The sequence below is a fragment of the Tympanuchus pallidicinctus genome, unplaced genomic scaffold (assembly GCF_026119805.1).
Source record: "Tympanuchus pallidicinctus isolate F22 unplaced genomic scaffold, pur_lepc_1.0 scaffold3, whole genome shotgun sequence".
Classification (NCBI taxonomy): Eukaryota; Metazoa; Chordata; class Aves; order Galliformes; family Phasianidae; genus Tympanuchus; species Tympanuchus pallidicinctus.
The window spans coordinates 99,926,133-99,940,790 of NW_026294747.1; the positions used below are offsets into that span (position 1 = coordinate 99,926,133).

General features: G+C 37.3%; 1 protein-coding gene across 5 annotated transcripts in view; it reads right to left on the reverse strand.

Annotated features, from left to right (window-relative positions):
• Positions 1 to 14,658, reverse strand: part of CPNE4 (copine 4) — a 239,278-nt gene that overhangs the window by 30,785 nt on the left and 193,835 nt on the right. For all 5 annotated transcript variants that reach the window (XM_052694172.1, XM_052694171.1, XM_052694173.1 and 2 more), the window contains 3 exons: positions 9,940 to 10,026; positions 9,304 to 9,363; positions 5,680 to 5,813 (listed from right to left, as the gene is read on the reverse strand). In XM_052694172.1, the coding sequence (XP_052550132.1) occupies positions 5,680 to 5,813; positions 9,304 to 9,363; positions 9,940 to 10,026 (281 nt within the window). The remainder of the gene's footprint in view (positions 1 to 5,679; positions 5,814 to 9,303; positions 9,364 to 9,939; positions 10,027 to 14,658) is intronic.

Sequence of the window (14,658 nt, forward strand, 5' to 3'; positions counted from 1 at the left end):
TAAAGCCTCAATCAGGAACACAGCCTTTAAGTACATACTGACCTTTGAATTTGGGAACTTCCTTAGCACGCCGTGCATCACATATACCCATATATACTGCCCACACCTGGCTACCCTAGGAGATGTGTTTCTCAGACAGATGGACCTTTCATCTGACTTAGTTTGACTGCTTAGTTTTTTTTCCATTTCTTCACTGAAAAGGATGTGTTGGACCACGAACCCTTTTTCCTTTCACATTTTTCTTTCCTTATCTTCAGGTGCTCTTTATTGTATGAAGGAAGGAAGCTTTTGAGCATGATTTTCAATCAGAACGAAGGCACTCAGCTCCAAAAAAATGAATAAGAGAAAACAACCAGTAAGTTTTGAATGCCATCAGCTACTGCTGCAATTCATTGACTGCAGATTAATTCATCGATTGACAAAATCAGACTGACTTCAGGACTTTACTGTCTTTCATGGAATGTGGTCCAGAATTTTAATTTTCACCTAAATACTTTATAGATATTCTACATATGAATTATTTCTGCACTTTGCAGGAAAAATGTACTCTCTGCTCATTAGTGGCCTTTGGGGAGGTTGCTAGACAAGCGTGTCCTACACAAGTATTTTGTTAATATATGATCTTAGTGTGGATGCCAGTTTTAAGGATCTGCTTGAGTATTTAGAGTTCATCTGCCTAAATGAAAAAGGACACCAGTGTCAGAAAGCAGGTGCAATTTAATTTCCATGTGTTTCAAGGGCTCTTGGAAAAACAAACAAGCAAAGAACAACAGAAAAAGCAATCAAACAAATAAAAAACTGCAGTACTTTTAAGACTGAAGAATTAATTTTTTAAATTAGATTTAGAATACAAATAAAATGAGGACCAATTTTATGGCATCAGTTTACAAATGTTTGGAATCATAAGCTGAATGTATAGATCAGAATGGGAAATACCCAAAAATACATGTAACTTTTGTCTTTTTCAACTGATCTGACCACATAATAGCCAACTCTTATGCTGGTGAGTGATTTGTATTAAACCAGCACGTGAATGAATGTAGAAATATAAAACAGCATTTAAAAAATAATCACACAGATAATCTCAGTATAAAGGAAATACTGAGCAGTTTAGCAGATGGGTGTGGGGGGAACAATTTACAAGAAAATTCAAATTCAGAAAAACTCCTACTCCATCTTAGTGCCATCTCTATTTTACATAACACTTCAATGTTTGCTTGAGTCAGGCTGAGTTTGATGGGATTAGATAATAAACTCCAGTGTCTTGCTGAATCAGGACAGAGGTTTTAAAAGAAAGATAAATATTTAATGTTATATAATGAGATTCTTAATAAGCAGAAGAGAAAGAAAAGCTACTAACTACAGAAATCAGATTTCAGACTAAGGACCAGATATGCAAGTCCTGTCACAGGCTTCATGCATGGAACCATCATTTAAATCTGTAATAATAAATCATCACTGAGGAAGTATTTCAGCCCTTAGCACCCTGTGCATGTAACACCATTTATCCTCATAAACAAACTCTTTTCAGCCTCATTCCATTTTCCTTTGCCAGAGACTGCTATCACTGCAGAATGAATGATGAGCTATACTTATGGCTGGCTGGTTGTACTCCAGCACTGGCAAAACAAACCATCAAAACAAAGGGCCAGCCATCTTAATAAACTGTGTGCACTGTTGTTACCATGAGTTATGGTTTTGATCTGCAGAAAGGGACTTATGAAATAACAAAAAAATACATGGATTTCTTTTAGTGCATGGGGAAGTGTTAACTTATATCATAGAAGCACAGAATTATAGAATGGCCTAGGTTGAAAATGACCACAATGATCATCTCGCTTCAACTCCCCTGCTATGTGCAGGGTCTCCAACCAGCAGACCAGGCTGCCCAGAGCCACATCCAGCCTGGCCTTGAATGCCTCCAGGGATGGGGCATCCACAGCCTCCTTGGGCAACCTGTTCCAGTGCCTCACCACCCTCTGTGTGAAAAACTTTCTTCTAATATCTAACCTAAACCTCTCGTCTCAGTTTAGAACAATTCCACTTTGTCCTTTCACTATCCACCCTTGTAAGCATTCTCTCTCCTGTTTATACGCTCTTTTAAATATTGGAAGGCTACAATGAGGTCTCCCCATAGCCTTCTCTTCTCCAAGATAAACAAGTTCCCTCAACCTTTCCTCATAGGAGAGATGCTCCAGCCTTCTGATCATCTCAGTGACCATCCTCTGGACCCACACCAAGTGCTTCATGTCCTTCCTGTAATGGAGGCCTATCTTCACATGGGAATAGCTCTACATGTGTATGTATATATACATACATACTTATGTATCTAGATAGACAGCTCTATGTGCTTACACAAGAGATTCCCTGTCAGAATCTTTCAAAGACAGCAATCATCTATGCTCTATGAGTTGCATTCTCTTGAAGGGTTCTCCACTGGGCTCCAAAATGAAGAGCTGGCCAAAACAACTGTGCAGAGTTGGTGAAGGTATAAGAGAAGCCCTAAGGCAATCATAGCACATGAGGAGCTAGCTGTAACTTCACCTGTCTTATGGACTCTTGCTAACTCATTGCTCAAAACACATAGAGGAAACACATGCACATTTGCTTTTGGTCAAGTTCAGAATCCTGGCTAGGCTTATACTGCTGGTAGTGAGAAAACATTTCATTTGACTTATGATCCAAAGAAGTCAGTGCTGAAATCATTTAGGTGAAGAATAAATACGGATTAAGACAGAAGCAGTTCTTTTTGATATCAAATGCATCAGTGCCCAATAATTCTTTATCATTTTAATCTGTTTCTCTATGCTACAAAAAAGATGGAGTAGACCTGCCCAATTTCAAGGCAAAATTGTATCAGTGATATAATTTTTTTATGGAAGGAATGCTTGTGAAAATGTTTAAATGGATATGTATATGTCTCACTTATTGCTTTATTAGGTCCTCTTTAGACATTCATGAAGAATTTATCTTAAAATAAATTCTTCTCCATGGAGCTGTCTACTTATTTTGCACAATAGCTTCAATAATAAGTTTTTAATGCATTTTTCCCTTTCCAGAATTTCAAGCTGTATTTTACAGCCTAGCTCCTTAAAAGTAATGATCTTCCTTTATGATCCATTTTTGCTATTGCTAAGCCACTGATCACATCATGTACAAACTTTATCTTCTGTCCTATGACAACTGTTGTTCTAGCCTGAAATAATTCCACCATGTAAAAAGAATTAAGTCTTTTGTGCAGGTTAACAGCTTTTACATTTCCCTTTCCATTATCAGATCAGCCTATTTCTGCATGACTGCAGCATTTCTACAATCAGGTAAATAATCAAAGCCTATTTCTCATTCTCTGAATGCTGCTGATGAAAGAATGAATGTTAGTCTTTCATGTCTAGCTATGCAGAATGACACTATTCATTTAACTGTTTCAGGAGTCCCTGAGCCACACAGACAGTGGGTTTTTAGATAAGCAGGGATTATTTCTGTATCAAGGAATGTGAGGCGGCGCTTAATTTGGAGGATTAGCTCCTTAGGGATGATATGATACATACAGAAACCTAGATTATGACAAAATTTTGTTTGAATGGATTTTCAATAGTTTGGGCTGAAATGATAGCAGGGCACAAACAATAAGACTTCAGGGAAGAGCCCTGCCATCTTTGCAGGCTCATTTTTTAACCCTACTGAAGATGCGCCAGCACAAATGATGAACACTCCTCCTTTAAGCACCATTTAGGTTCATGCTTTTCACTCCTACCTGACCTTAGCACGGGAACATAAATCTTCCTTAAATTTCCTTCCATTTAAAGTATAACTGAGCTCACTGGAGCAGTTATGGATCTGTGATACATTTCAGCTTTTCAATTGAATTTGAAACTCATTTTTTTAAAATTTTTTTAAAATGCAGATATACCTTACAGAGCATTCAATGACTCTGTGATATGATCCTATATGATCATGTATCTTAAGGCTGCAACTAGACACAAAACAAATTCTTCTGCAGAACCTGTAGATTATTCCGTGAGGGTTTGCTCCTATTAATTCTTTTTCCACTTTAGAGAAATCATTGTAAGGTTTCATTTTTGGTTTACTGAATTCAATACAAGTCTAAAGAAAAGGTCCTCACTTGCTTTATCAGAAAGCACTGACCCCGCTGAATTAACTTGTCCATAAGAAAACTGGTATGGTGTTGCAACTTGAGAGAGTGTACGGGTCAAAGACATGGCACTGGGACAAGAAATTCTGGCTTTTGTTCAGTTCTAGTCCATAGCTCATAGTCTTACTTGTGCTGATTACCAGCAACATGAATTTTTTAAAGCACAATAGAACTGAATGAAGCTGATGATTTCATATTCAGAAGGGCCATTATTTTTCATACTGATTGGAATACACTATATGGAGAAGAAGAATCCTGATTTGGGATTAATATATTCAGACAGAAGTGCCTGTGTCACTCCTCTATTTTGTTTTCTTAACAAGTACACCTTACATGATAAAATAACAAAAATCTGCATGCATGAACCAGCTCTTACTTCTTACACCTCTGCATATTCTGAAGTATATTAATCCAGAGCATTACTGTTAATAATTATTAAATTAGTGGACAATCACTGGAATTATCAGCTCTTAAAAAAATATTTTCTCAGACCAGTTGACCAAGTTTGACCATCAGACCTTACAGACGTTGTATCAGGGTAGGGTTCTACCCACTGTTCTTTGAGAAGGCTTTTCATTACCATGCAAATGGCAATGCCTCTGAGCAGGATAATTAGCATGTGTGGCATGTCACATACAAACCAGGGTACTAAGTCACTCCACAATTTATACAGAAGTACAATCAAATTTGACTGGAAATAGCCTTTTTTTTTTTGAGATCTAGCATTTACAAGTGACAAAGCATTGGGTGGGTGGCTATTACATGTGGAGAGATTAAAAAGAATAATTGTGTAAGACACTATGCATCACCAACAAAGAAAGAACATTTAAAGGAAGTGCACTTGGTAATTAGATTAATAACGAGCAATTAATTTGATAAAGACATGCAGCCTGTTTGAAAGCAACAGAAGTACATAATGTAATTAAAGTATGTTTGGCCCAATTACTTGCATTTATTTATTTATTTAACACCATGTTGTGTGCACATATTATCAGTGTCTTGTAATATTTATTTTGGAAAAGATTGCAATATTCAGCAGGTAAAGAGAACAACAAAAAAGACCACACATTTAATTCTACGGACAGACATGACCATTAAGCACCTTAAATAACTAAGAATTCAGTTCTAAATCCGAAATCATGGTAACACTTTACTGTAGGATGGGACAGAACTGTACTCCGAAGTGTATCAGAAAGGATGCTGCCAGCATGTGAAAAACAGGCTTCAAGTTTAATTCTGAAGAAAAATCCACTAAAACATGCAATTTTGGCACGTGAATACAAACTTGAAACTTAGCACACGTAACAGCCAAACAGCCAAGAACCAGATCTTTCATTATCGTGAAGCTAATCAAAACCCACTGTCACTGTCAACAGTGTGTAAGACACACTAATCTTTCTGTCATGTAGTCATTTCTTTTAAGTGACTGAACACGGACCTGATGCATCTGGCAACAGGCAGTCATTGATTTCCCACTGTGAAAACACTGTCTAAAGACAACTTCGTTATCAAATGTGGTTATTTACCTGTCATAGTCTTGGCAAATCTCCCCAACAGCTACCAAAGCCTTCAAGTACTCATTGGGTTGATAGGGGTGGATGTAGTGCAGTGAGCAGCTGTTCCTAGGATCACCATTTGACGCAGTGAAATCTATGGCTACCTGGAACAGAAGAAAAGTCAATGTGCTGTGGTGCTGTTCTGGGCAGGAGGATACGAGGATACCCGCACCAACCAAGCATCTTTACCAGAAAGAGTTTTCTGCAGAGACTGCAAACTTAAAGCAAAGGTCATTTAACAGTATACTTCATCAAATCTGAATTAGGATACTATCAATAAATACATCTAAATGAATACGTCAACTTATAAGAGTTCATAAAACTAAAATGGCATGATTAGGAAAGAATGAGCTGCATAATTATTCCACGTGGAGAAATATGTTCTAATAAAAATGAATCAAACTACCTCTAGTTTCTCAAATTTAATTAAATTCTTCCAGCTCAGGTAATGTTCAGGACACGAATGCCGCACAGCAAAAATGTCCCTCAAGAGTTAAAAATCCTACTGAAACCACACATTAAAGTTCTTAATTCCTTTCAGGGACATTTCTTACAGATTTTGAAATTTATTTTGTCGGTAGCAGTTCTCACAGTAAATACTGTCTGTGTGGTGTATTTTAATTTTATTTTATTTAATTTGTATCTTCATAGTGTCTTCTAAGTGTTAAGCAATTAACCCTCCCAATTTCACAGACGATGGTGAGCTTAAAGGTGAACTACAGGGCAAAAACAAAGCTTAAGTCCTGCAGAGAGCTTCGTGCTGAAAAGACTTACTGGAGGTTGTGGGAAACATTCAGTGCAAAAACAAATATTAAATTATCTTTTAAAAATTAGTTTCTCCCTTTTAAAAAAGTCTTTATCCTCCTCACTGAACACAGACTCTCACATATATTTTTCTGTGATATGATCAGCATGTATTGGGAAGCCCTTTCCTGAATTTCTGATGCTGCTTTCTAGGATTTCTGAAGAGGACCAACAAGAAAACTGTATTCTCCTTGAGGGAACAATTTACAAACCTCATTACAATTTTGCTCTTCCTCCAAAACCCTGCCATACCCACATCTTCAATAGCCACAACTGCACTGAGTTCAATTTGCAATTCTACTGTGCAGTTGATGTGGAAGGACTTTACTGAGGGCTGCATAAGGAACTTTGAAAGTCCTAGCTTGCCTCTGCGAACCTCACCTTCCCTATTCATCATTGCTCATGCACTGAAGCAGTGGGTCTGGTAGTTTTCTACATAGAACATTCTTCCAAAAAATAACAGCTTGATTTTTAACTTAAATTCAGAGAAACCCCCTCAGGTTTTAACCTGCCTGCATGTACATAACTATCTGTGCCACAGCTGCCAGAAATTACCAAGAAACTCTGGCAACTTGTGAAACTTATGGTAAATCCACCTATAACAGCGTGCATTAGCTTAGTTTCAAGATAGATATTTCTCTGTTTTAAATCTTAGCCGAGGTGTTCAAATGTTTTCTTAACAATATGAGTTTTTCCTAAAAATATGAATCAAGTATTATTTTAATCTTACATTTTTGACCTGATTACAGGAGATGCAAAAACTCACTATATGCCAGAGAAACAACGGTCACTCCTGTAGAACTGTTAACAGTACGTTTTCACTAGGCTAATCTCACAAATTAGTTCATCTTGTGGCCAGCAAAGCAGGACTCTTTCTTAAAATGGATACATTTGATTTTTATTGGTGTATCTTTAAATATTTTGGTTCAAATGTACCAGTCATCTTCCCATATCTAAATACAAAAATAACACAACAATAACTCTTAGCACTTCTTTTCCACATTGTTGTTAAAAGCGTGATTTTCAACACACTGAAAACATCCTACACAGCCAGGATCTCTTGCTAGATCTGTCAGCAAAGACTCAGCTGGTCCGATACCATGACCTCTCTAAGAGAGAATCTTTCCAATATATCTTTCTATTACAGTTCCCTTTATGCATGTTACACATCCTTTCTGGTATATTTCCTAAAGTGATGAAAATGTCTTCTGACTACAGACCCATTTGCACTGTCAGCTTATGAACATCTCTTTTGCAGCAGGGAACACTGTGTGATAGGAGATATGGTGTGTTGCAATAACCACTGCATAAAAGTAACAGCCTGGAATCAGCACTACTGATCTCTGCAGACTAAGGCTTCTTAATAAATGGTTTTAAAGCAAAGGGAAAGTTTACTTGCATTTTTCAGAGACATTCCTTCTAACTACAAACTACAATCCTACAAAGTATCCTACAAACACACAGCATGATGTTACCAAAGCCCTCGCTACTGCCTTAAATTAGCAGGTACATCATACTACAGGTTTGGTTGTTTTTTTTTTTTTGTTACAAAATCTATGCTTAGCATCCCAATTTCCCTCCCTAAACAAGTGGCCTTCTACATCCCAGCAGCATTGTACTGACTGTACATGGCATGAACTTCTTAGAAATGCGATTAACATTAAGGCAACAGCAACAACAGAAGTGCTATGACAGCTGTAATCAATTCCAGATCCAATGTACAATTCCAATCAAAAGAAATGGAAATCTGAGAAGGTGGAAGGAATACGTTGACTCTGTTGCAGTGGTCTGAATTAACCAAAGCAAGCCTATATAAAAAGGAGATCATACAATGCACGCAGAAAGCAAGGGAGCAGTGAATATCTTCCCTGCAGGTTGCACCTTTTTGCTTCAGTGCCCACAAGAAAAGCTCTGATATATTTATGGGGACAGTAACAAGGCTCACAAGCAGTCTATGCTATCATCATGGGTACTGGTGCAACTGAGGGACAAAGAAGTAAAACATGCAAAATTCAGCTTGTGAACTACATTATGAAGAAACAGAGCTATAGGCACAGAGATATCCATAACAGCTCCTCCTGATTCTATGTAGGCTGAAAGCTGACTTAAATAACACTGTAGCTGGTAGACTTACCGCTGAAGTCAGTAATAATTTAGGGATTTCTGTGACTCACAGGACAGTGGATTTTTCATCGTCATGCTCACTGCCCATTCTTGCAGATCCATCTATTTAACTTATTATCAGCTGTTTTGCTTCATTTCAATGACCCTGTCCTATTTCCTCAGATAACCCAAAGCAAAGCACATGCAAATGCTTTAGAACACACAAACTGAGTACAGTCCAATACAGTACGCACCACAAGGGAACACCCAACTTCTCAGATAAATTATGAGGAACCTCACTTAAAACATAGTGCAGCGAACACATAACAGACTCATTATTTAGACAAACAATATAAAATATAATAGAGGCAATACTATCAGTCAGATACATATAAAAATCTATTTAAACACTGCTGTGTTCAATTTATGTTGAAAGCTCACTTAGCTTCTCACCTTTATTTTTTGCAATGCAATTGTAATTGATGTAAAACATACAGTACATCAGTATGTGCAACAAAATCCTGACACATTAACTAATATTTATTTTCTGGGCATAATACATATCTTTGAAGACATTAATAATTTACAAAAGAATGGCATGTAAGAATCTTTTTTGGGGAAAGCAATGAATCAGTATCTAAGAGGATTTCCCTTCTTTAAAAGAAGTTGCAGAATTAAGGCACTTACTGTAAACTGTATTTGGCAGCCTCCCATTATATAATCTAAGAAAGAATGCATCTTGTGGATCTGCAGACAAGAAATCAAAATACTTAAATTAACTGTGCACTGCTAAAACATCAGATCATGGAACTGCCTGAACAAAGCAAATTGAAAGGAGGAGATCAACTGAAAATAAGGTGAAGGAAGATTGGGAGTTGGAAAGAACAAAAATATAAAGAGAGAACATATCCAAATACTCTAAGAATACAGAATGGGAAATTCATATAAAAAACAGAAACGGTCTCTCCTTCTCAATAGAAGTCAATGGGAATTTTGCTGTTAGCTTAGGAGGAGCAAGGGCAATTCAAAGATAGTTGGAAGGACTGGAAGGCTAACATATAGAAGGCCATTTGGCAAGCTGACAGACGTAAGAGTTTAGTACTGCCAACTCATACCAGTAGGGACAGGATAAGAGAAATTAAAAGAGGAACATATGGGACAGTTAGCTTAGGATTCAAGTCCTTGTCTTCACTTTTTTTCGTGGCTCAGTTTTTATTGCTATTCACTACATGATTCCAGTTTGTTATCTACATTTTCAAACACCATTAAAATACATTGCTGAGAGTTTAGGAAAGAAACAGAAAATGAACAAAACACAAATACCTTGCACTGGTTAAGGATGACAATGCCTGAGTTCTTGTAACTCTTCTTCTTTGCTTTGTACTTGGGGTTAATGCATTCCCATTGTACCTGTGAGAATAAAGTCACTGCATGAAGTAAAATTAGTGTGGGCATCAAATAATTAACAAAGATGGCACTGTCTGATTTCCACAGAAAGAATAATAATAATACTAATAAGAGAGTAATAAAAATATGTAGAGAATTAACAGAAAAGACCCCAAGGCAAACACCTATCTTCTAATGTGTGCACGTGGACACAGAACTGAGAAAGATACCCACATTTTTGTGTTGTCACCTACCAGTGTCACCAGTAGGTTCAGGTGTTACATGAGGAAGACTGAGGATCTTTTGAGATTATTGAAGAAAAGGAAAAAAAGGAGGAACTTCTTAATATAAATTGCAAGTACTTGAGGGAGCAGTCTGATGCACAATTTTAACTGCAAAACTGCCTACATATTATAACTGGTGTTTATTAAACTCAAGATGAGAGAAATTCTGATCAGACATTGTATCACTCACTTTTGAAAGAGAATAATAGTTCCTTCAAGTCTCATGGTAAAACAGAAAGTTAAGAAAAATGACTAAAACATGGAAAGAAGTAGCTAATTAAAGATTCAACAGTTTAAAATTTGAAAATAATCCCTCATAACGTATTAAAACAAAAAAACATATTTTGAAATCTTCTGATCAGTTTTTTTCCTACAGCAAAATAGTCTTATTTTGTTACTAACACATGTTGCCTTGTTCTTACCATAACACCTCTGAGAGTCTTACTTTTCGCTTCAGATGTTCTGCCTTCTCTGGTTTCAAACAGGTTGATAAGACCAAACTTGCAGACCCTGAAGTCTAATTGCTACATTATTATTTATGTGTTAATGCAGAATCAAAACGTACAAGTATGCATCTGTATTTTTAAACCCAGATTTGTAAGCGTACCATGCTATTAAATAAGGTTAAGAACACACCTATTGTCTTCCAGAGAGTTGTTTTCAAATGCTGGGAGAAAGCATGAGCTCTAACAAGATGCCAGGTAGAACAAACAATATTTACAAGGGGACTAGGATGCTGTACTGCCTAAAATTCCGTTATACTTGGGAAATGAAACAGACCTAAGCATTACAATACTTTGCCTATAGTGAAGACCTCCCTATTTTATTTGTCTGAGCAAAGTGAGCATGTAAAATCATTTTTATTTTATGAACAGCCACAGGGAGCTTCCAACCACTGCCTAACAGCAATTATTTGGATGTCTCTGAACTATTTAAAACATGGGGCTTCTCTTAAATGTCAAAAACAGGGAATGCAAAATGCAGGGCTCCAGAGCAATATGAGACTTTTTTGCACCCAGAAGGATGAGTGTTTTCATCGTTGTTTCTGGAGAGATGTAGCAGAGCCAAGAAAGAGAAAAGACAAAAAAAAAAAAAAAAAAAAAAAAAAGATCCAACTGCAGGAAGCACATCTGCTTGCTCTCCTAGTTAGCCTACAGCTCGATTATTCATCTTGTGAAATGAATTTTCCAACTGAGAAGACAGACAGACACAAGCCCACATGTTCAGGGGAAATCCTCCATAAACATTTTTTCTCTACTCAGGAGAAGCAGTCAGGCTCAAGGAATGAAAGCACATCTTTCCAGCTACACAGAACTCACTGCAACACAACACAAGAGTGCAACAAGCTCAGTATTTAGGAAAGCAATCTGACAGTAAGGCAAAATCACTGCCCATATCTCAGTACACTGCTGTCTGGCAAGATGGTTTAGCACACAGTTACCTCAAACTTACTGGAAGCATTCCTACAAAAAAACTGTGCTGTCTCTATGTTATAAAGAACTTGTAATACAGTGAATAAAGAGAATAAATAGGAGTCAGGATTGTTTTCCTCCCTTTCACTATTAACTACACTGGAGAGACGTCATGGCTTTCCCCTGAATATCCAACGTATGCTTCCTTAATTTTATCATTCTCTAACAGGAGCACCTTTCAGTGTGTGTGTCTAAAGAATACTCAGCCTGTATAAGCCCTAGGAAAGAAACAGAACTGACTAGCAAATTCATAGAAATGTTGGTTTTTTTGAAGACACAGAAAAAAAGAAATAATTTGCAACTATTCAATCCTTTGATATGGTGCTATTACAAAGGGAACGGAAGGAGAGAGGAGGGAGAAATCCCTCCCCAGTTCATGGGTAGGCTTCTACATGAAACTCTCTTACCTTTACTAACCATCAAGACGTGATTCTGACTTTGGCCATTCCCACAGTTCAAGCTGAAGATGTGACATGCATCATTTGAAGGAAATGCCCTGACCAGACCTTGTCACATCTCCAGCTTTTCCAAAAGGATTGGAATTCATTAACCAACTCTAAGCAGGTAATTAAAAATGCAAAACAATTTTGAAATATTTTTGCTTGTACTGTGAGGACAGGATCAATTTTCAGTCTGTTCCTAGATTCCCTGTATTGATTTGGTATCTGACACTGTTTTTAATTGATTCATTTTTGTCTCTTAAATTAACTTTTAGCTGAATGGAAAACAATGCAATAGTCTGCAATCTGACACTAATGGTAAATATTGCGAAACTCGGATTCATCTCCTGAAAGTCACTTAACATTTCCTCCAAATGTTTGCCAGCTAGGAGCTATACAGGCTCTTTCCCTGTCAAACACCACAGTAAATCTGAAACAGAAACTATCTGGTTTTAAATATCTCCCATTAATTTATTATGCGTATTGTTTCAAATGCTGGTAATGAAACCCTATACTATACTACTTTGGTGTTTCCTTCATACCATGACACTTAAACCACTGTGTGAAGAATTCCTGAGTGTAAAACAAACTCCATCCATCTATTCTTCAGTGAAAATCAGCAAACTAATACTGAGATGTGGATGGGCCTAATCCTCTCTTTGATGTAATGAGGACACAGACCTCTCAATGGGTGACATTGCTCTCTGCAGTTAAGGATGATGCTTTCCCAAGCATCTTCATCCATTATCTTACTAAACCCTCAGAAGAGAAGTCAATGATGCAACCAGCCATTCTGCACACCAGTGAAGGGATACAGTGGTGATTACATGCAGGTGAACATTTTATTTGGGCAGCACAAGCTGTTCAGAGAAACGAAGATGTCAGGAGGGCTTCGTGTACCCCATGACAAGAGAAATCATGATACAGAGCAGCTGTTTTCTCTTGTACACCATAATTCCACATCAGGAGATCAAGTGGGCCATGAGGAAAGAATTAGAGTGCTATAGCAGAGCTTTGGTTAACATTAGTATATTTTCTGATCTCCCTGTTAATTCTTTCATTTATCCCTTGCTTTTTTCATATACTGCTCTTGCAACAAATTGCACAGCTTGTAAATGACAAAGGAGGCACACTCTAATGGACAGGGCAAAAAATAAAAATATCAACAGTAGGCGGCATTATATCCTGCATTATCCTTTTCCAGTACCTCAAGAAAAGCAAGTCACTTGTAAGCAAACTACAACTTCTCCTGCCTGAAATGCTAATTCATTCCTGTCACCGTTCTACAGAAGAAGACTGGATGTTTTTATTTTTTCCCCTTCTGACTCAGAATGGTAATCATCACGGGAGATGACCTGTTTTTAATCAGTATCAGAGGTTTCCTATGAAAACTTGCAGCTGGGGAACTAAGTGAAAAACAGAATGTTTCTGTTTCCTCAGCAAAGGCCTAGCCTCACTCACATTCCTGAGGTGGCATCACTGCTGTACTAACCACATAGACATGGCAGATGTCTCACATCACTGCACCCACTTCCAAGCCTCCCCATCTAATCTGGCCTTGAATGCCTCCAGGGACGGGTCATCCACAGCTTCCCTGGGCAACTTGTTCCAGTGTTTCAACATTTTCTGAGAAAATAATTTATTCCTAACATCTAACCTACATTTCCCCTCACTTAGTTTAAAACCATTCTCCCTTGTCCTATCACTATCAGATCGTGTAACAGTCAGTCTTCCTCCTCTTTAAAAGCTCTCTTGAAGTACTGGAGGAGCAACAACGAAATCTCAGAGTCTTTTCCAAGCTAAAACAACCCCAGCTCCCTCTCCTTTTCTTCATAGGAGAGGTGCTGCAGCCCTCCATCTTTGTGGAATAGCAGTAGAGATGGTAAGCACAGCAGGGTTTCTTTTTCCCTTTCTGTGTGCGTGCATACATAGATGCATCCTTATTTTTTGTAATACAGGAACAGATTTTTCACTTATGTAACTCCTGTATTGCATGAGGATCCAGGTGGTTTCTTTTTCTGCAACTTTTTTTTCTACAAATCCCTATGGTTTTTTTCATCCATAGATGATTTTTCCTTTAAATTATGAACAGCTTTAACAGCCTTTAAATTTTTATAAAGCTTTTCTTGCCTTGTTTTACAATGTTTGGCAAATTAATATTATAAAACTGCCAGTACATACACATTAAAAAACAAAAAACTACAGTACATACATTTGGAAATAAACCTAGGCATACAATAAACTTTAAGTATTTCACTTAAAAAATACTGTCACAAAAAGTAACGGACTTCTTACTGTGTTTTCTCATGCCAAGTTTGTGAAGGAGTAACCAAATCAATTTTGGAATGGTAGGAGATACTGAACAGAAGACTTAGAAATGTCTATTTCAGAGGCTATGAAAAAATCTCTTTTAAAATCTCTTCTAAGAAAGACTAACTACTCATCTCCTCACCCACATAT